The following is a 21,957-nucleotide window of genomic DNA, read 5'->3' as shown; positions in this document are numbered from 1 at the left end:
GGGAGGGAGTGGGGCCCAGAAGGGAGGTGCAGCCCCGCGGATGCAGGTCTGCCCTGGCTGGTGCAAGGCTCCCAGTGGTGGGCGGCCACATGGTTCCCTCTGACAAGTGTCTAAAGTGGCAGTTGGCTGGCAGGCTGGGGATGCCCTGGTCTGGTACTCTCTTGAAGTCCCTTCCCAGCCGTGGCGACCTCAGAAGCAGAGGCCTCTTGTGTCTATGTCTCCCCCTTGTAGGAGGAGGAACTTGAGAGAATTTGGGGCCACCAGATAGAGATGATAAAGGACCACCACCTCGTGCTGGACAGGGCAGTGGACAAGCTCCAGATTCGCCTGGATGAGTTTAAGGTTCGGAGGTCCGGAAGGGCCCAGAGGAGGGAGGATTCCTCATTGGGACATTCAGATTCTCCCCAAAGATTTCACAGACACCCTGAAGGCAGGGGAACCAGGGACACTTTCCTGGCATTTTACTGTGTGTAAGTTATACTTCCATGAAAAGCAAACAAATCCCGCCACCTGCACCCCCAACACATAAACAAGAGGGCCTGAACAGGATCTGTCTCGTTCACCGCTTGGGTCACCCACGCCAGAAGGGTGCCTGGCACAAAGTGAAGGCTCAGAATGTGCTGAATGAATCGGTGAGTGGATAAGAGGATTTCTTGGGCCAGCTGTTCATGTTCATAACCTTTCCCCTAAACTGGCTTGTTCCCGAGTTCTCACACCATGGGGCCTGTCCGGAACAGCAGAGTCTGACCTGAGAAATGTGAGGACGATGCAGAGCACCTCCCAGGGGTCATTCAACCAGACACCTTCTCCCTTGGGCTCACTGAGCTGGCCTGATGACCCTGCCCTGATGACCTCGGGACCAGTCCCATCTGTGCCTTGTCCCAGAGGCATCCCAGACCCTTGGGGAAAGGATCAAAGTTATTCCCGGTGGGAGGAGATGACCCCAGGGTATAAAGAGACAAAATCCCAAACAGATCCACCTGAGGTGATTTCCATAGAGGGCTTCTGATTCCAAGTCAGGGGGCTGTTGGTGGGATGCACTAGGGTGTGGGGAGCGAAAGGCGAGGGCACAGCTCCCCCTCCCAAGGCGGTCACACAGAGTGACCAGGCTAGTGTGCACAGGGCAACTTGGACGGGAGAGGAGTTCATTGAAGGTGAGCCGATGCCCAGCCCAAGTGGAGAAAGAAGGGAGTGCCTGGGCCGTGTGTGGGCTCCCAATACACGGTTTCAGGCCCAGACTTTTGTGAGCACCAGGATCAGGAACTACATAGTCTCCTGCCAACTCTGCGCCCTCATTTAGCCACTGCTTTTCAGAGAGACTGGGATGCCATGTCCTAGGGACCTATTGGTGTCCTTCCTGGTCGGAGACTGGGGCCAGTTCTTTCAGCACTTCTGATGTGTGTCCAGCATCATGTCCTGCCCTGCTCGGGGTGGCGGGGGTGGGCGTAGGATCTGCCTCCAAGGAGCTGTCACTCGTCACTCGTTGAGAGAAAGTCAAGAGGAGTTTGGCCAAACAGACCAAATGGATCACGTCAGCCTTTGTCCAGACTTCCTTCCTGCCCGTTGTGCCAGCAAGAACTAATTGCTTATAAAAGTGAACCCTGGAAAGATCAGGAGCTGGGCTTTGTACCCAGCACGCTTCATTAAATAGTTCTTAAATGAACATGGGCTGCAAGAGATCAGCAGCCTCGTGGAGCCCTTCCAGTAGAGGAAGGAGGGAGGGCAGACACCTCTGCCCTGGTTCTGTCGCAACATGGGGACTAGAGAGGAAACACCGCTGTTACTGTGTTACCTGGATGCCTGGGAGAAAATGTTCTGGATGTAACAGGTGGCACGAGAAATCCCCATTCATTCCCTGAGTCATTCAGCCAACGTCATTGAGCCTTCACTGTGTGCCAGGTGCCCTTCCAGGGCCCAGCAATACAGCAGTCAACAAGATGGACAGCGCCAAAGCCCTTACGTGTTTTTTGCAGGGGAGCGGTAGTATCTGTTTGCTTTCAATGAAAGTATGCTTTACGCACAGTAAAATGCCCAGGCCTGAAGTGTAAGAGCTAGATTAATTTTTGCCTCTTGGTACACCCATGTCAGCACCACCCAATCAAGATGGAAATGTTTCCATCACCTTAGAGTGCTCCTCTTGGAGTGTTTCCCACTAAGAACCCAGCAGGAAAATAAGTGAGGATAGAACTCTTTCTTACTGACCCAAATAATGTGAAAACATTATTTGCCCTTTGCAAGTGGACAGGTGTCTTTTATAAGCCAGAGGCTGCATTCCAAAGCCATTCTTGGAACAAACTATTATATCCAAGGCTCTGGCTTGGTGCAGGAGGGGACGGATAAGACAGCTGATGTGTATCAAATGCCAACTCTCCTAGGAAAGTGTCATTTCTAGTCCCCTCAGCATCTTTGGGACAGGAGTGGTATTAATGCCACTTGAACTAGGAGTAAACAGATTCAGGCAGAGTAACCAGCCAGTTGGGAGGCAGCCTGCTATTGTGGTTGGATAGGCCTGGGTTTCAATCCCGATTCTGCCACTTAGTGGGTGTACCAGTTTCCTGCGGCTGCTGTCACAGATGACCGCAAACTGGATGGCTTAAAACAAGACATGTACTCGTTCACAGTTCTGGAGTCTAAAAGCCCCAAATCAGGGTGCTGGCAGGGCCTTGCTCTGTCTGAAGCCTCTAGGGGAGGATCCTTCCTGGCCTCTCCCAGCTTCTGGTGGCTCCAGGTGTTCCTTGGCTTATAGACACATCACTCCAATCTCTGCCTCCGTTGTCACGTGGCCTTCTTCTCTGTGTGTATATCTGTGTCTTCACGTGGCCTCCTCATCCATGTGGGCTGCCCTAATCCAGTATGACCTCATCTTAACTAATTACATCTGCAAAGATCTATTTCCAAATAAGACCATGTCCACAGGTTCTGGGCCGGCATGAATTCTGGGGAGGACATTAGTCAACCCAGTACGCAGGTTACTGTGGCAGTGGAAGTTAGAGGCTCCCGGCTCCTCTTTATTTCTAGATTTTAACTAGGAAGAGCCAAGTGGGGATCTAAGTGTTAATGTTGGGCCTGATGACTCCAAAAGGTCAGCTCCCTGCTAATGTGGTGTTGGAGGAAGCAGCCTGACACGAGGCTGAAGCAGGATCTCCCTTCCATTACCTCCGCCATCCATCCTAGACCTTGAGACCCATCTGGGGCAAGGTGGATGTGAAGGAGCTTTGCATTAATTAGAATTAGGTTCATCTTGGGACCTCCGTGGTGGTCCAGTGGGTAAAGACTCCACGCTCCCAATGCAGGGGAACTGGGTTCGATCCCTGGTCAGGGAACTAGATCCTGCATGCATGCTGCAACTAAGAAGTCCGCATGCCGCAACTGAGACCCTGTGCAGCCAAAATAAATAAATAAATATTTAAAAAAAATAATTAGGTTCATCTTTGAATAACATAAAACTCCCAAATAACTGACTTAAGGCGTAAGTGTATCTCTCTTTTACATTCAAGAAACTCAGAGCTGGTATTGAACTCCATGGTGTGTCACTTCCATTCACAAGGTCACCACATGGTCCAAGACAGCTGCTGGCACTCCAGTCATTAACTCTGCTTCCAAGCCAGCAGTGAAGAGGACACTGACCCACTTCCATTTACACCTCAGTGGTCACATCAAGCTATATGGGAGGCTGCGAAATATAGTCATGATTCTGGTCTGCCAGATGCCAGCTAAATGTTGGGGGTTCTGTTTCTGAGGGTAAAAAGGAGACCAGATATGTAGGGAGAAGTAGAAGCCTGCTGCCAGCTTTGGAGGAGGAGTGACCCTACCCTCTGGGGACATGGCCCATTGGATGTGAGGCTCTTCCCAAGCAGGTTAGCTGGCTGCTGCTGTCATAGGGAGGGCCCAATAAGTGGAGAGAGGGCAGAATTAATGCAGGGAGTTGTTTTTTCATGGAGTCATGGGGATGGGAAATAAGGTTTTCCCCTGACCCTGGGGCACAGCATGTGTGGCATATAAGTGCTTGGTGGATGAATTGACTCTCATTCTCACGGGGATCCCATTACAGATCAGAAGAGATGCACTTGTCTTAAACATCTAGGGACCCAAAGCATCAGCGTTTGTTTATGCTTTCCTTCCTCAGGTCTTCCTTCCTTTCCTGTGTAGCCACCTGTAGTTCTGTGAGGCCACCTCCAAGGGGACTTCTTGTGCCAAGTCCCACGTTCCTTCCCTTCTGATCTGGGCACCTGGAGCCCAAGCCTTCCAATGTGCCACCCGCCTGCTGTCCACCTGGCCCCATTGTCCCTTCCTAGGGTGGATGTGGGAGGTAGAGGCTATCCTCAGGACTTCCGAGGATAGCTGACATGCCCTCTGCTTCTGTTCTTAGGTTGTCCATTCTCAGATTAAAAACCTAGAAATGTACAAGGCAGACAACAGTGTGATGGAGCAGGAGCTGAAAGAGGTGAGTGAGCAGAGATTCCTCTCCCTACCCCCTCCCCTATCCTGAGCCCAGCTTTCCCACCAGGATAATGGAATCATCCAGCCAAGACAAAGGCAGGCAGACTTCCGGAGTCTCCTTCCACCTTTATCATGTAGAAAGTTTGGGGGAAGTTCTCAAAAGTTGTTCCATCAAGTCCTATTTTCAGTTAACTCAGGATTAGTGAAAATTTTTTAAAATTGAAGTATAGTCGATTTACAATGTTATGTTAATTACTGTTGTACAGCAAAGTGATTCAGTTATACATATACGTATACATTCTTTTTTAACATTGTTTCCCATTATAGTTTATCATAGGATATTGAATATAGTTCTCTGTGCTATACAGTAGGACCTTCTTGTTTATCCATCCTATATATAATAGTTACAACCCATTCCATCCGTCCCCCAACCCCCTCCCCCTTCGCAACCACTAGTCTGTTCTCTATGTCCATGATTCTGTTTCTGTTTCATATATAGGTTCATTTGTGTCATATTTTAGATTTCACATATAAATGATATCATATGGTATTTGTCTTTCTCTTTCTGGCTTCACTTAGTATGATAATCTCTAGTTGCATCCATGTTGCTGCAAATGGCATTATTTTGTTCTTTTTAATGCTGAGTAATATTCCATTGTATATATGTACCACATCTTCTTTATCCATTCATCTGTTGATGGACATTTAGGTTGTTTCCATGTCTTGGCTATTGTGAGTAGTGCTGCTATGAACATAGAGTGCATGTATCTTTTTGAATTAGAGTTTGTGACAATTTATGTGAATTTAAAAACCATGCCCCAACTTCTCCATCACAGAAAACCTTTGCTTCAATCTAATGGTTGTGTTTGAGCCAACAGAGACCCCAAGGTTAAATTTAAGCCAAGGCTGGGTATCTAGGGTCCCAAACTAGAAAAACTGACCAAAGTGGTCTGATATCCCCCAGCCTCTTCCTGCTCCCACCCCAGCAGCCCTGCCTCCCTGAGTCCCATCTCTCTCTAGAAAGCCGACAGGTGCTCCCTGGCAGGCAAGGGAAGCTGGGCTGACCTGGACGCAGTGGCGATGGAGCTGAATGAGACGATTCAGGGCATGCTCTTCAGGGTTATGGCCAATGAGGATGACTGGAAGAAGACTGTGGAGCAGCTGGACAAAGACCTACGCACCAAGGTGAGGACCCCTGTATTAGTCACCACCTTCTGCGTAACAAACTACCCTGGAATTTAGTCCCTTAAGACAGCAAACGTTCAGAGTTTCTGAGGGTTAAGAATTTGGGAACAGCTTAGCTGAGTACCTCAGGGTCTCCCACGAGGCTGTAGTCAGGATGTCATCCAGGGCTGCTGTCATATGAAGGCTTGACTAGAGCTAGAAGAGCTTCTTCCAAGATGGCGCCCTCACATGGCTGTGGGCAAGACTCCTCACTTCCTTATCACACGATCCTCCTTAGGGCTGCTTGACTGGCTTCACAACATGGCAGCCAGTGGGCCACCCAGAGCACATGGTCCAAGAGAGCAAGACAGAAGCTGCAACATCTTTGATGACTTAGCCACAGAAGTCACACTCCATCATTTCTGTAGTATCCTGTTGGTTACACAGGTCAGCCCTGTTCAGTGCGAGAGGGGACCATATGGGGGTGTGAATACCAAGAGGTATAGTTGTGGAGCATCTTGGAGGCTGACCACCACAACGCAAGCAAAGGGACATGGCGGGCAGAGGGGGTGTCCTGCTGGTCATTCGTTTATTCATCATTTAATGATCACCTGTATTGAGCCAGATCCTGGGGAAATGTTGATAAGAAGTCATAGCCTTAATGTGTACCATCCAATAGAGAGACAGGAACAGTCAGGCCAGCCATATCAGCGTTGTGTGGTTCCTGCAGCTGGGGTGGCTGGTGAGGACAAAAGAGCTTGGGTTTAGAATCAGGCAGCTCTGGGTCCAAGTTGCAGCCCCACCATGATTGGCAGTATGCCTTGAGTTATAGAACCTCTTCGAGCCTCAGTTTTCTCATCTGTAAAATGAGGATTTATTCACTCATCATCCACCTATTGGGTACCTCTGATGCTGGTTAGCAAGGATATGATGATAAGCAAAACAGATATGGAACACACTTGTCATAGAAATCATACAAATCAATGCAGGATTACAGCCGGGGTAACTCAGTTATCTACAGAACAACTGACCTGTTTTTCTTCCATAATTCAATGGCAGGGTGAAAAAAAGTAGGACAGAGACTGTTCTAGATTAAGAGAGTCTCAAGGGGCACAACAACCAAATGCAACACACGAGGAGACTTACTTTGTTTCCTGGTTCAGTTGCTCCAACTCTGAAAATGGGCTGGGAATTAGATCAACGTCAAGAATGACTGCTCATTATGTTAGATGGGATAATGGTATTGCAGGCATGTAAGTAAATAACTAAAATATTTGAGTGAAATGTTATGATTTCTGTAACTTTTTAAAAAAACACTCCATCAATTCCCTGGCGGTCCAGTGGTTAGGAGTCTGTGCTTCCACTGCAGGGGGCACGGGTTCGATCCCTGGTTGGGGAACTAAGATCCCACAAGCTGCATGGCATGGAAAAAAAAAAAGAAAAGAAACAGAGAAAAAAAGGCAAATGTAGCAACATGTTAATAATGATTAAATCTACATGGTGGGTATATCAGGGTTCATGATTCTAGTCTTTTCTCCTCTCTATGTGTCTGAATTTTTTTCCTGATTGAAAGCTTTTTTGTTGTTTGTTGGTTGAAGTGATCCTATCCTCATTGCTCTTCTTTTCTTTCTGTATTTTAATTGTGGTAAAATTCACATGACATAAAATTAACCATTAACTATTATAAAGTGACTAATTCTGTGGCATTTGTTACATTCACAGTGTTGTGTGGGCACCATTTCTATCTAGTTCCAGAGCATTTCCATCCCCCCAAAGGAAACCCCAGGTCCATCAAGCAGTCACTCCTCACTCCCCCCTCCCCCAGCCCCTGGCAACCACTAATCTACTCTCTGTCTCTGGATTACCCTATTTTGGACATTTCATATAAATGAATCACAGTATGTGACCTTTTGTGTCTGGCTTCTTGCACTCAGCATCATGTTTTCAAGGTTTATTCATGTTGTAACATGAACCAGAACTTCTTTTCTTTTCTTTTCTTTTTTTAATTTTTTTGGCCACACTGCATGGCGTGTGGGATCTTAGTTCTCCAGTCAGGGATTGAACCTGTGCCCCCTGCATTGGAAGGCAGAGTCTTAACCACTGGACCACCAGGGAAGTCCCAGAACTTCATTTCTTTCTAGGCTGAATAATATTCCATCAAATGGATAGACCACATTTTGTTTGTTTGTTCTCTGTTGATGGACACTTGGGTTATTTCCACCTTTTGAATAATGCTGCTATGAGCATTCACATACAAATTTCTGTTTGAACACCTGTTTTCAGCTACTTTGGGTAGTTACCCAGGAGTGGAATTGCTGGGTCGTATGGTAATTCTGTGTTTAAGTTTTTGTGGGGGTGATATATAGTGATGTCTGCAATTAACTCTCAAATGGCTCAGAAAAAAACAAAAACACACATACATATGTATAGAAAAAGAAAACATGACAAAATGTTAAAAATTGGTGAATTTCAGTGGATATAAGAGTGTCCTTTGGACTATTCTTGCAACTTTTCTGTAGGTTTAAAAGTTTTTGAGGGGGGGCTTCCCTGGTGGCGCAGTAGTTAAGAATCCACCTGCCAATGCAGGGGACATGGGTTTGATCCCTGGTCCAGGAAGATCCCATGTGCTGCGGAGCCACTAAGCCCGTGTGCCACAACTACTGAGCCTGCGCTCTAGAGCCCGCGAGCCACAGCTACTGAAGCCTGCGTGGCTAGAGCCCGTGCTCCACAACAAGAGAAGCCACCACAATGAGAAGCCCGCGCACCGCAACGAAGAGTAGCCCCCGCTTGCCACAACTAGAGAAAGCCCGTGTGCAGCAACGAAGACCCAATGCAGCAAAAAATAGATAAATAAAATAAATTAATTTAAAAAAAAGTTTTTGAGGGACTTCCCTGGTGGTCCACTGGTTAAGAATCCGCCTTCCAATGCAGGGGACGCGGGTTCAATCCCTGGTCTGGGAACTAAGGTCCCACATGCCGCGGGGCAACTAAACCTGTGTGCCACAAATACTGAGCCTGCATGCCACAACTAGAGAGCTCACGTGCCACAGCTACAGAGCCCGTGTGCTCTGGAGCCCATATGCCACAACTACAGAGAAGTCCGCATGCCACAACGAAGAGCCCGTGCCCTGCAACGAAAGATCCCTCATGCTGCAACTAAGACCCAACGCAGCCAAAAATAAATAATTTTTTTTAAGTTTTTGAGTTTTTTTAAGTTTAGAGTGTTGGGGAAAAGAATCTTCTTGGTATGCCATGCGCTTCCTGTAGTGTTTGATTAGCCCGTAAGTCGATGCTGGCAGGTGGTCCCTTCCGGAGTGAAGATTCGTCAGGGCCCAGCGGTGCTAGCCCAGCTGATACCACCAGTGTAAACGTATATTCTCCCCTTATAAGCAGCAAGTAATTTGGGGGTAACTCTCTGTCACTCTGGGAATGGCCATTGCTTCGTTGGCCATTCTCCTGGTATTGATAGTTTCCTCCTAAGTTGAGGATTGTTGCCTGAACCCATTATTTCATTAAGGGTTACAAAATGGTGATTTTTCTAATCCTAGCATTGCTTCTATATCAGCTATAAATCTGTAAAGAAGAGCTTTCCCTCATCAACTTGAGCTGATAACCCTGAAATAGGGTTCTTGCAGGAAAGACAGATAATGGTGAATTATTTCCTTTAATTACCAGTTTTCAGGGTAAAATATTGGTGCGGTAGCCACCTCCGATACATGGCGGCAAATGAGGGTTTCTATTTTTTTTCTTTTTTGTGGGTGTCACTATGAATCATGAGTTTTTAAATATTCACTTTGTTCAATCAGTTAAGTTACTGTTTTGTCGCTCACATGGTCTCATCTTAGGCTTGCAAGCTGGCCCCTGAGCCCCTTGACGTGACCCTCTGTCTTGGATAGCTGTCCTGCTTTCTTATGACAAGATGTTCCAGGCTCATCTTCTACATTCCCTTCCTCAGACCTGAATCAGCCATTTCTCTGTGGAGTCTTGGTGCCTTTAGGGGGAATGCTGTTTAGGGACCAAAATCTGGGCACTGGAAGGAACACTTTAAAAATTCAAAATTCCCGCCATGGAAAAGAGTCTGGCAGTTTCTTAAAAGTTAGGCATAGAGTCGCCATACGACCCAGCACTCCCACTCCTAGGTAGATATACCCAAGAGAAATGAAAACAGCCCACAAAAAAAACTTGCACACCAATGTTCACAGCAGCATTTTCCACAATAGCTAAAAGGTGGAAACAACCCAAATGTCCATCAACAGATGAACGGATAAACACAATGTGGTATATACATATAATGAACATTATTCAGCCATAAAAAGGAATGAAGTACAGCTACACACTATAACATGGATGAACCTTGAAAACATGATGCTGAATGAAAGAACCCAGACACAAAAGGACACAGATTGTGTGGTTCCATTTATCTGGAGTGTCCAGAATAGGCAAATCCATAGAGACAGAAAGTAGATTAGTGGTTGCCTACGCCTGGGGGTTTGGGATGAAAAGAAAGGTGACTGCTAAGGGGTATGAGATTTCTTTTGCGATGATGAAAACATTTTAAAACTTATTGTGGTGATAGTTGCACAGCTCTGTGAATGTACTAAAAGCCATTGAATATACACTTCACACTCATTAAATAGGTGTTGAATGCGTGAAGGTCAGGTGTCTTGGAGCCATCAGGAGAATGTTTCTCGGGCCTGCACTCAGAATAGCAGTGGGGTTGGTTTGTCTTTTGGAGGCAGTAACTGACAGTGTTTCCTTGCCTTGGCTGCCGGGAAGCTCACTTTGCAGCTCCCCTCCAGGAAAAGCATGCATTACGGGTCTGAGCCTTAACCCAAGCGTTGTCATTTTCCCTTTCCTTCACTACTTCACTTTTCTTGATTAATCTTGTTACACTCTACATAACTTTGCAAGTTGCTGCAAATCCTTTTCTGGAGCAAGGCAGAGTGTGAATTAATTGACTAAAGTCTCTTTTCTTTGGCTATTCACAGCTGGTTCCCAGTGATTTGGACGATCTGAAGAAAGACATGGATGAGGTCTGGAAAGTAGTCAGGAAGCTGCTGATTGAAGGCTTCTGGTTTGACCCCAACAGTGCTGCCGGCTTTAGGAAGTGAGCCTCTCCCGGATAGGGGTGCAGCTCCCAGAGGCTAGGAGTCTCTCTTTCCAGAGAGGAAACAAGAGGGGTATCCCAGTGGATTCTGAACTCTGGGAGGAAGGATTTCAGACCTGTGGACCCAGAGAGAGGGGACGGGGCTTCCCAGCTGCTGGGTTGGGCGATGGGGCTGCGAGCACCCAGGGGCTCAGAGGTGGGCAGGCCTGCCCTTGAGTGCAGAGGGGGCTCCAGGTGCTCATGTGAAGAAACCTAGGCTCAGAGAGGGAAGGGGCTCCCCAGAGGGAGCCTGGGCAGATCTGGGACTAGAGCCAGGCCCCCACCCGCTCCAGACTGAGCCCCAGGCAGAGGGACTTGATGTTCCTGGGGGTGCTCCTGTCCTCAGATCACCCCTCATGCTCCCAAATGTCCACTGTGAAGAGTAGCTTTCCCTGGTTTTAAAGACCTCCTTTGTGTTTGGGGCAAGGAGAGAAACTAAACACACTTTTACGCCTGCTGCTGCCCCAAGTGGCCGCACATGGGGGTCAGCAGGGGCCAGTAGAGCTGAGCTGAGCGCAGGGGCTGGGCCAGTGCGAGTAGGATGTGGGGGAAGCCCTGGCCCTGAGGCACAGATGGACCTGCAGCTTCCGCCGCAAGCACTGCCTGGGACAGGCGTGGCCTCGTAGGGCCTGGTTTGGCGCAGCAGCTGACGGAGCTGGGTGTCTTCCAGGAAACTGTTTGAGCGGGTGAAATCTATCTCCGGCCACCGGCCCGTGAACATGATGACCTGCCCGTGAGTACCGCCGGGGATCATCTGTGACGTGTACATCCGTGTACACCGTTCTATACACATCATTTCATTAGCCTCCGACCTGGGCAAGGTGCTAGCATCCCTCCCTTCACCAGCCCTGTCTGGTGCCCGCTGTGTCCAGGGGCAGGGTCAACTCCAAGAGGAAAAGGATGAAAGGAAACTCTGGGGAAAAGCTGAACTTTGTGGGACTTCCTTGCACATATTTTTATAGTCTAATACTTTTGTTTATTTATCAAGGTGAAATTCACTTATAAAATCAACCATTTTAAAGTGAACAGTTCAGTGGGATTTAGTGCACATTCACCTCTAATTCAAAAATATTTCCATCTCCCCCAGGAAATCCTGACCCGTCAGCACTTACTCCCATTCCCCTCCCCCAGCCCCTGATAACCACCAATCTACTCACTCTCTCTACGGATCGGCCTGTTCTAGACGTTTTGTATAAATGGAATCATACAGTATGTGGCCTTGTGTGTCTGGCTTCTTTCACTGAGCATGATGTTTTCAAGGTTCATTTGCATTGTAGCCTGTGTCAGTGATTCATTCCATTTTATGGCTGAATAATATCCCACTGTGTGGACACACCTAGGATCTTGCAGTGCCCATGGCCTCTGCGCTGCTAGGCTGTTCCTGGTGACCCGTGAAGCTCACCACCCCACACCTGGCCATGTTGGGAGATACAGCCAGAATTTTTCTTTCAAAATCGCAGCATTATTTATAATATTTTTATTGAAGTGTAGTTGATTTACAATGTTGTGTTAGTTTCAGGTGTACAGCAAGGTGATTCAGAGATAGATATAGATATATAGATATATAGATATATACACACACACACACACACACACACTTTTTCAGATTATTTTCCCTTATAGGTTATTACAAGTTATTGAGTAGAGTTCCCTGTGCTATACAGTAGGTCCTTGTTGGTTATCTGTTTTATATATAGTGGTGTGTATATGTTAATCCCAAACTCCTAATTTATCCTTGCCTGCCCCATATTTTTTTTTTCAAAAAAAGAGGAAAGGAAACAACCTGAAGTGGTGAGTGAGTCACGGTACGTTCACATCAGCCAGTAAGGCAAGTCGTAGAGGAAGGCCTTACGTAGAACCTTCTGAGATGTGGGGGGGTATATTCCATAGCTGTGCTGTCCAGTGAAGTAGCCACTGGCCACATTTGACTGGAGCACTTGAAAGATGGCTAATGAGATAGAGAAACTGAATTTTTAATTTTATTTAAATTTAGTTAATATGGGGAATTCCCTGGTGGTCCATTGGTTAGTACTGTGTGCTTCCACTGCAGGGGGCACGGGTTCTATTCCTGGTTGGGGAACTAAGATCCCACATGCCACACGGCGTGGCCAAAAATAAATAAATAAATAAATTAAAATTTAAAATAAATTTAGTTAATTTAAATAGCCACATGTGGCCAGTGGCTGCCATATTGGATGGCACAGTCACAAAAGAATGTTTAATGACCTGGAAAAACGTTTGCAGTAACTTAAATGAGAAAAACAAGTAGGATGTGTGTTACGATCCTATTTTTGTTAAAAAAAAAACAAACATGGAAAAATACTGGAAGGACACATATCAAAATATTTGATTACAGTGGTTACAGTGATTTCTTTGTGTTTTTCTATACTTTCTAAAATGCTGACAATATGCATGACTTTAAATTTTTATTGAGGCTTAACATGCATACAGTAAAGTATGTAAACGTTTGTTTTACAACTTGATGGGTTTTAACATGTGTACACACCTTGGTAACCACCACTCAGATCAAGAAGTAGAACAGTTCCAGCTCCTCAGAAGGCTGATGTTTTTACTATTTTTATTTCTTGTACTGAGGTCAGATACACATAATATAAATTAACCATTTTAAAGTTAACAGTTCAGGGGCATTTAGTACATTGACAATATTGTGCCGCCACCACCTCGGACAATCTACTGCCAGAACCTTTCCACCCACCGGAAGGAAACCCCGTGCCCATAAGCAATCATTCCCCATCCCCCTCCACCTACCCCTGCCAACCTCCAACCTGCATCCCACTTCTAGGACTCACCTGTTCGGGGGTTTTCCTTTTATTATCAGAACAGCTGTTCTTTATGATTTATGAAGAGGGTGGTGGCCCCATGCTGTGGATCTTTCTAGAGGGAAGGCTGTGTTTGAGGGCGAGCTTCCTGGAAGAGGTGGAAGCTGGGCCCTCTGCTGGCCATGTGCGCCTCCCACTTAGCTCTTGTCCTCCACAGGCAACTCATCACCATCCACAGTGCCCGCCTGCTGTCGCGGCTGCGGCTGGCCAGCGCCAACAGCTACGAGTACCTGCAGCGGCAACAGGTGAGGTGAGCAGGTGGGGGTCCAGGCGCCAACAGAGACACAAACTCCAGTTCCAAGATGCAAAAGCTGCCTGGGGCACTGTAGCCGTCTGCAGGGTAGCCGTCCTGGGTGGTGGGGCTGCAGACGGGCACGTGAGGTGCTCATGGGGAGAGGAACGGACAGGTTATTGGGCATCTGTCATGGGCCAAGAACTGTTAAGGGAGGGAGCTCACACCCCCCATTTAAAGCTCACACCCCCCTGTGAGCTAGGGTTGATGGGCCTGCTTCCCGCTGGATGAAGTGACTCATGACCCTGGGTCCTCTGTGGGGCTTGCTGCGGCCGGGCAGGCACTGTGCCAACCTCTGTGACAGACCTGACCTCGTTGAATCCTTACACATTATCTCTGAGGTCATTCTGCTATCATCCCATTTCACAGTTGAAACCGAGGCTCAAAGAGCTTGAGCAACCCACCTGAGGTCTCACAGTTAGTGAGTGGCGGGCTCTGGCACCTAAACCTGCAGGTTTCCTCTGCCCACGGCTAGCTCCCTGGGCCCCAGCCCTGCCCCTCATCCCCTGACACCCCACAGCTTCATGGGTGCTTCTGGCTCCCAGGCCCCCAGGCCCGAGGGTACGTCTGGCCAGGTGGGGAGTGATGGCTGAATAGCAGCCACAGCCACATGAAGGGGAGGGACATGGGGGCCTGTGCCCGGTGCCCCCACCCTCACTCGCCTGACTCCCTCTTGGGATGAGAGGTTAAGAGGGACTTCCCTGGCGGTCCAGTGGTTAAGACTCTGTGCTTCCACTGCAGGGGGCGCCGGTTTGATCCCTGGTCAGGGAACTAAGATCCCACATGCCACACAGTGCGGCCAAAAAAAAAAAAAGAAAGAGGTTAAGAGCCTGCATTTGGCAAGCCAGACCAGGGCTCCAGGTCTGGGAGAACATGGGTCTCAATTGCCCTCTGCCCCGACGGTGCCTGTCTGTATCCACACACCAGGCCCCAGGCCTGCCCGGCTGCATTACCCAAGCTGAAGCTGGAAGAAATTCCAGTCTTCCCTCGCTACTGGCCAGGGCCTCGGACCCAACCTGAGGCTCCTCTGGGGCGGAGGGGTCTCCAAGTGGCTGCTGACCCCCCTGCCCTGCCCCGGGGAACAGCAGCAGCTGCAGAAGCTCCAGAACCTTGCAGCCCTGGAGGGGAGCCTGGACTCGCTGGGCTCCCAGCAGGACTGAGGTGATGGCCCCGGAAATGATGCCAACCTTGATTTCAAATCATGTAACTTGTCGACAATCTACCCCTACAGGGACCCTGAGTTGTTGCACTATGATTCCATGAGTCAGGCTGCAGCCCCTGGCGGTGGGCAACCCTGGGGTAAGCCAGGCCCTGCTGTCTCTGTGAACACTCCCTTACCCAGGGCCCCGGGCTGCCCAACAGGCCGAGGTGGACATCCTGGGAGAGGACGGGATCCTGTACAAGGGCCGAATGAACAGCAAGGACAGGTCGCAGCCTCTGACCGACACAGAGAAGGAGCTGGCAGGTGAGGAGCATCAGGCCTTCCTGGGCACCCCTGACCCGTGCCTTGCCTTTGCTGGGCATTGTGAGGCCCAGTGTGATGCAGGTGGGGCCCAGAGCCAGCAACATCCGAGACTGGGGGTTCCTCACACAGCCACTCGCAAACACGGGATCCTGCTGTATGCCAGGTACTGTACTGGGACAGCTTGTGACAAGGGATGCTGGGGAGGGGTACTGGATGGCCTCCCCAAAGAAGAATGCTGGGTGGTGATGGGAGAGTTGTGACAAGGGACACTGGTTCAAGGAGGAGGTCCTAGACTGCTGTCCTGAGGCCTCTGAAAAGGGAATAAGGCTTAGCTGGATAAAGGGATCAGGTGGGAGGAGAGTGATCTGGGGGAAGGGAATAGCAGTGCAAAGGCCCTGTGGTGGGTGGAAGGCAGGCACACTTAGGAACTCGGGAATGTGAGTCTCCCTGGAGTGGGAAGATCGGGCTGGGGTTGAGCATGATGAGGAGGACGCCAGGACAGACTGGAGGCCTGTGTCCTAATTGTCACGGGTTGGGGAGGGTTGGGCCAGAGGGAGACATGGAGTGAATTGCTCTGGTTACTGCAGTGTCGAGGCCCTGGCTCCAGCTGGCTCCGACCAGGGACCCTGGGACTCAGCTCCTGCACTGGGCCAGCAATACCTTCTCTGCCTGCCCCTGTGAGGTTACCCTGCTCTGGGAAGAGGGGTTCCACACACTGCCCTACTGGGGCTGGTCCAGGAGCCACAAAGTGGTCAGCAGGTTAAATTCCGCCCATGGTGTCCCTCTTCACCCCACTTTGCCTCCATTGACTTGAGAACAACCACCAGACCCCTAAGCAAAGGAAAGGGTACTCTTTTCCTGGGTGTGCTGGACAGAGAGGACAGCACCCTGCTTTAGTGTCCCGGGGCTGCAACAAATGACCACCAATTGGGCGGCTTAAGACAATAGAAATTAACTCTCACAGTACAGGAGGCCAGAAATCCAAAATCAAGGTGTTGGCAGAGCCGTGCTCCCTCTGAAGGCCCTAGTGGAGGATCCTTTCTGCCTCTTCCAACTTCTGGGAGCTCCAGGCATTTCTGGGTTTGTGGCTGCATCACCCCCGTCTCTGCCTCCTTCTTCGTGTGGCTTCTCCCTGTGTCTTCTTCTCGTCTGTCTCTTAACTCAGATGCCCTCATCTGGAGATCCTTCACTTAATTACATCTGCAGAGACCTTTTCTTTAAACAAGGTCACATTCACAGGTTCCAGGGGGACACATCTTTTGGGCAGCTGCCATTCAACCCACTACAGGCCCCTGCCCTGGTCCAGGGAGCAGGTCACCATCTTGAACCCTGCATTCCCCCTGGGGCACAGATGTGGCCCTTACAGTGTTAATGGCTCCACCTGGACGATGCCCCCGGACGCAGATGCTGTCGAGAAGAAACTCAGGCTGGGCCCCTGGGATCACCAGGCAGGATAACAGCAATGGTGGCCAATATTTAATGAGCTCAACTTCTTGCCAGGTCCTGCACTGCCTCCTCTCACCCTGCACCAGCTGGTGAGGCATTACACAAATGAGCGGGTGAGGGTCTCTTGCCAGGAGCCCACCCTTGGTGCAGGGGTCAGGGTCATCTACAGACCCGCCCTTCATCTCCAATCATCCATCGGATGGCATCCCCACCCAGCTCCCCAGGGCTGTCATCAAGAGCGAGGGGCTCTTCTCCCCAGGGCTTGTTTGTTCTCCAGACCCATGCAGCAAAGCAGGAGTGGATCAGGATGCCTCAATTGCTTTATCCTCCTTGGGGGCCACAAAGTCTAACTAGAAATTGGAATCAATTCGAAACCCACCTGTGGCTGGATCTTTTGACCAGTTTGTCTTATTGCACATTTTTTTACTCAAAAGAAAATTCTAATCCAAAACACACTCAATATCTAAACCTAAACTAGCTGATGTGAGCCCCCCTCCCAGGTCCAGCCTGATCCCAGATGCATCCATCCATCCTTTGCCCACAGGGCCATCAAGGGCCATCCAGCCAGCCTGTGCCCTCCTGATGCCTGCGCAGTGGTCAGGATCTCAGGCCGGGCAGAGGAACGCTTGAGCCCTAGTAAGCAGTGCCCCCAGCATGAGGCTGGACTTCCAGAGAGGTCTCAGTGGAAGGGGGGCTAAGTACAGGCAGGGCTCAGGTAGGCAGAGGCAGCAGGGGAGCAGATGGAGGGGGAGATGCCTCACCAGCCTCACCGTCCTCACCAGCATTGAGTGAATGGTCTCAAACCTGCTCCTGACCAGGCCCCTCCCCGCTCAGAACCCGGCAGGGTGAGTGTCCTATGGCTGCTGTAACATTACCACAAACAGGGGCTTAAAACTATCCAAGTTTGTTTTATCTTAGTTCTGGAGATTAGATCAGAAGTGAATCTTACAGGGCTAAGATCGAGGTGTCTGCAGGGCTGGTTCCTTCTGAGGCTCAAGGGGAGACTCCGTGTCCTTCCAGAGGCCTCCCACATTCCTTGGCTCGTGGCCCCTTCTGCCATCTTCAAAGTGCATCTCTCTGACCTCAGTGTCTGTCCTCAGATCTCCTTCTCTGACTCTGACCCTCTGGCCTCCCCTCATAAGAATCTTATAATTACATTGGACCCATCCAGTTAATCCAAGATCATTTCCCCATCTCAAGATCCTTAACTTGATAACATTTACAAAGCCCCCTCTGCCATGTAAGGTGACATAGTCACAGGTTCTGGGGATTAGGACAGGGATGTCTTGGGGTGCATTGTCCCCAGAGTCCGATCTCCTTGGCTGGTCTGCAGGGCCCCTTGGCCACTCCCCGCCCCAGTCTCGTCTGCTCCCTGCCTCCAGCCTCCCAGAACTGCTTGCTTGGGCTTCCCTGGTGGCGCAGTGGTTGAGAGTCCGCCTGCCGATGCAGGGGACACGGGTTCGTGCCCCGGTCTGGGAAGATCCCACATGCCGTGGAGCGGCTGGGCCCGTGAGCCTGCGCGTCCGGAGCCTGTGTTCTGCAACGGGAGAGGCCACAACAGTGAGAGGCCCGTGTACCACAAAAACAAAAAACAAAACAAAACAAAACTGCTTGCTTGCTCTCTCAACGATCCAGGCTGTTACCCCCGTCTGAGCCCCTGCATGTGCCATGAGTTCTGCCTGGAATCCCTGAGGAACATTTCTCATCTGCCAGGGCTCAAATGTCCCCTCCCGTCGGGAACCTCCCAGCTGCTTGGCTTTTGGCTCTTGCAGAGGTGGGAAAGCCGTGGAGGAGATCGTGGGAGAAGCAGATATTGGGGACAGGTGGCAAGTTCCGGTTTGGGCCTCTGCATCCAAGGTGTCTGTGGGCCTTCAGGGAGAGTGCAGGCTCAGAGCTGGGTTCCCAGGCCTCAATGGGTCTTGGTTCTGTATCTGTATCCCAGGCTCATGTGCTTCACCTTGGAGGGAAGCAGTATGACCGTCTCACTGGTTGGCTGGTTGGCAGGTCCTACCTCTGGCGCGGGTTCAATCCCTGGTCGGGGAACTAAGATCCCACAAGCCGTGCAGTGTGGCCAAAAAAAAAAAAAGATGAAACATGGAAATAAGGGAGAGAATGACTGGGGTCGGGAGGTTGTCCCTGTGGAGCATGTGGTCTGAAGGACTCTCTGAAAATGAAGGTCAGGAGACAGCCAGGGAAGGACACAGTCGTCCAAGCAGAAGGAACAGTCGGGGTCCTGCAAGGGAAGGAGCTTCGTGCCCCTGTAATTCGTCCCAGGTGGGAGGCCTGGCCCATCCCCTCCAGACTTGGTGCCCTGCTCAGCCGTCTGCGACCCCCCAACACCACCACCACCCCCGTCCTTCCTGCATATTCGCTCTCATGGCCTCTTTTCCCTGCACATTCCCACCTCGTACAGCGGTCTCTGGTCCAGATGGCCGGTCATGCTGACTCTTGGCTGGACGGGGAGAGGGGGACGCCTTGGGTTCAAAAGTGAAGGATGGAGCCAGACTCCAAAGGCCACATATTGTGTGACCCCCCCCCGCCATGATGTGTCCAGAACAGGCAAATTACGGAGACAGAAAACAGATTAGCGGTTGCTGGGTGCTCGGGGGAGGGGTGAATGGGGGTGTGTGTGACTGCCTCATGGGTACAGGTTTCTTTTGGGCGTGATGAAGTATTCTGGAACCAGATGGAGACGGCAGTTGCAAAGCCTTGTGAATACACTTAATGCCACTGAATTGTTCACTTTGAATGGTTAATTTTATGTGAAGTTTACCTCAGAAAAATGTGCATGCACAGAAGATGAAGGCCAGGAAGGTGGGGTGGGGCACTGTGGTGGCCTGGTCCTGGTGGGAACAGCTGAAGAACTGTCAGGCTGGCCAGCACGTCACCTGTATCTTTTCATGCTAAAATAATGTCTCTCTCCTCCTTGGCCTTGAGTTACTTTCAAAAAGCCTTTTTCTGACATCTCAGCTTTTAGAAGCGCTAGACTTACGAAGGTGGGGAGGGAGGAAGGGTCTTCCTTGCATGACTGGGTGGGGATTGGGTATGTGAAGAGGCGGCAGCGGGTAGTGGGGCGGGGGGCAGCAGGGCAGGTCCTACCAGAGCGAAAGGGCCTCCAGGGTGGGGCAGAGCCCTGGAAGCGCCCCCCACCAGCTCCTGTCTCTTCCCCTTTCTTTTCCACCAAGCTGTTAAGGTTCCGCATCCCCCAGCTCGAAGCCCATATGAGGGTGCGCGCCCGAGTGCCTTATTCGGTGCCATCTACCCCTGTGAGTACCTGCCCCCCAACTCCCTGGCCCAGCTGGGATTCTTGCAGGGTCTCTGGGCCCCCCAGTCCCAGCCTGGGGCTCTCCTACCCCACCTCATCCATATCTCACCTGCCCTGCCCAGACCTGGGCCAGAGAAGATCCCTCGAGTGGCCCCCACCTGGCACCCAGCACCCTGGCCAGGGCCTCCAGCCATCCTGGGCTCCACCTTTACCCTTCAGCCAGGTTTCCTGGCCCAGAAGCCATCCCTGGGGTCCAAGCCAGGTGTCTGTGCCCTGGGGTCCAGCCGGCTGCAGAGCTGGGATGAGGGAGCCTGTTCATTCCCTCGGGCCTCTCTGCTGAGGGCCCGTGAGCCAAGTTGGGGGCAACTGAGCTCATGACTCCTCTGGTCACATCACCACGTACCAGGCATCTGAGAGCACTTTACAGCATACAAAGCACTTCCTCCCTTCTCATCTCACCCAGTCCTTATCCCGTTAACCAGGATGCTGAGGTGAGCACAGCTAGCCCATTTTAAAGTGGGGGAGCTGAGGCGCACGACCGTGAACTGGGGAATGCAAGAGCTGGGCCAAAGTCCATATCCTGGACTCCAAGTCCTGTGTCCTCTCGGCTGCCCTGCTCCACTTCTGTGTCCACCTCTGGTTTCATTTATCTTGGGCCGCCCCCCAAACCCAGGAAGTGTCAGGTGCCTGGACTGGGTGAGCAGAGGTGGAGCACTTCCAGTCTTGGGGCTTCTCTTCTCCTTAGTGGAGAAGATGACCCCATCGGGCCAGCCTCTCTCCAGAATATTCCTGGGACACATCATGGGTCTCACCTGCCCCCCAGCAGCCTGCCCCCCCAAACCAGCATGGGCTCAGCCACCTCAGGCCCCCAGCCGACATGCCAGCTCAGCCTCCGTCTCTGCCTCCCCTGCCACTGCTGCCACAGCTGATGCCATCCCTGCAGGATCCCCAGCCGACCCCAGGGCCTGCCAGGCACCCAAGGCCTCTGCGCCTTGAGTCCCAAGCCGGCATGCAGTCCACCAAGGAGCCCACCAAGCTGTGAGCCTGCAGTGCCAGCGTCGCCCCCTCCCCCGAGCAGGTGGAGACCCTGCCCTGAGCCTAGTCTGGGGAAGGTGCAGGGGCCCTGGACTTAGGGGAGGGTCTCCGTAAGGAGCTCATTTTGATCCAGTAGCTGTTTTAACTGTCATATAAATACCTGTAATACAATCCTTCTCATGCTACGTTTCATGGAGAACACAGCTTTCTAGATTGAATTTCCCACTAAACCAATTTAATTCCTTGACCAATTTTCAATACAACACAAAGTGGTTTTAAAAACAATCACTTTCCTTTTTATTTTGCTGAAATGATTTTATCAGAATCAGTTCCAATTACAGCTAACGCCACTGTCCATTTTCTTTGGGGACCATTATTTCTACCAGGACCAATTTTCTCATGGGAACCAAATTTTATTGCGTGCATGGTTTTTTATTGTCTGTTGATTGTTCCCACCAGTAATTAGTTATGAGTTGGATATTTAAAGAACCTGACTGTTTGTATTTACTTCTGGCTAATCCATGAGGCACTTGGAGCAATGGCCCTGGAATCCTCCAGGACCGCTCTGTCCTGTTTGGCATCTTTCTGCCTCTTTGGTTCCCGCGCTCACTGCCTATGCACTTGGTGGAGGGGGCGGGGGTGTCAAAGCGTCCTGATTTGGGGTTCAGAGCCCGGCCTGCTCACGCCTGCCTGGCGGGTCCTGCAGCCTGGCGTGGTTTCTGCCCCTTGGACGGTTTACTGGTCCCTCCTTCTCCGTTTCGCGTTTTCTCCCTTTCCACCCCCTAGGTTGTCCAGTTGCGCCCTCTACCCTTTCTGTGCTTCTGATACTTGTATCACATTCCACAAAGACTAAAAAAAAAAAAA

The 21,957-nt window shown here is 50.5% G+C and overlaps 1 protein-coding gene across 1 annotated transcript in view; it reads left to right on the top strand.

The window, feature by feature from the left end:
* Positions 1-21,957, top strand: part of LOC309832702 (uncharacterized protein C16orf96) — a gene marked incomplete at its 5' end in the record, with an annotated part of 38,171 nt that extends 16,214 nt beyond the window's left edge. Inside the window, 13 exon segments of the mRNA XM_082670686.1 lie at positions 232-342; positions 4,370-4,444; positions 5,461-5,625; positions 10,593-10,711; positions 11,421-11,483; positions 13,748-13,841; positions 13,843-13,848; positions 14,968-15,039; positions 15,043-15,141; positions 15,245-15,347; positions 19,979-20,336; positions 20,903-20,931; positions 20,934-21,957. Of these exon segments, the coding sequence (XP_082526812.1) occupies positions 232-342; positions 4,370-4,444; positions 5,461-5,625; positions 10,593-10,711; positions 11,421-11,483; positions 13,748-13,841; positions 13,843-13,848; positions 14,968-15,039; positions 15,043-15,141; positions 15,245-15,347; positions 19,979-20,336; positions 20,903-20,931; positions 20,934-21,100 (1,461 nt within the window). The 3' untranslated portion in view covers positions 21,101-21,957.

Source organism: Grampus griseus (genome assembly GCF_964374135.1).
Source record: "Grampus griseus genome assembly, chromosome: 14".
NCBI lineage: Eukaryota > Metazoa > Chordata > Mammalia > Artiodactyla > Delphinidae > Grampus > Grampus griseus.
This window is presented reverse-complemented; position numbering and strand designations above follow the sequence as displayed.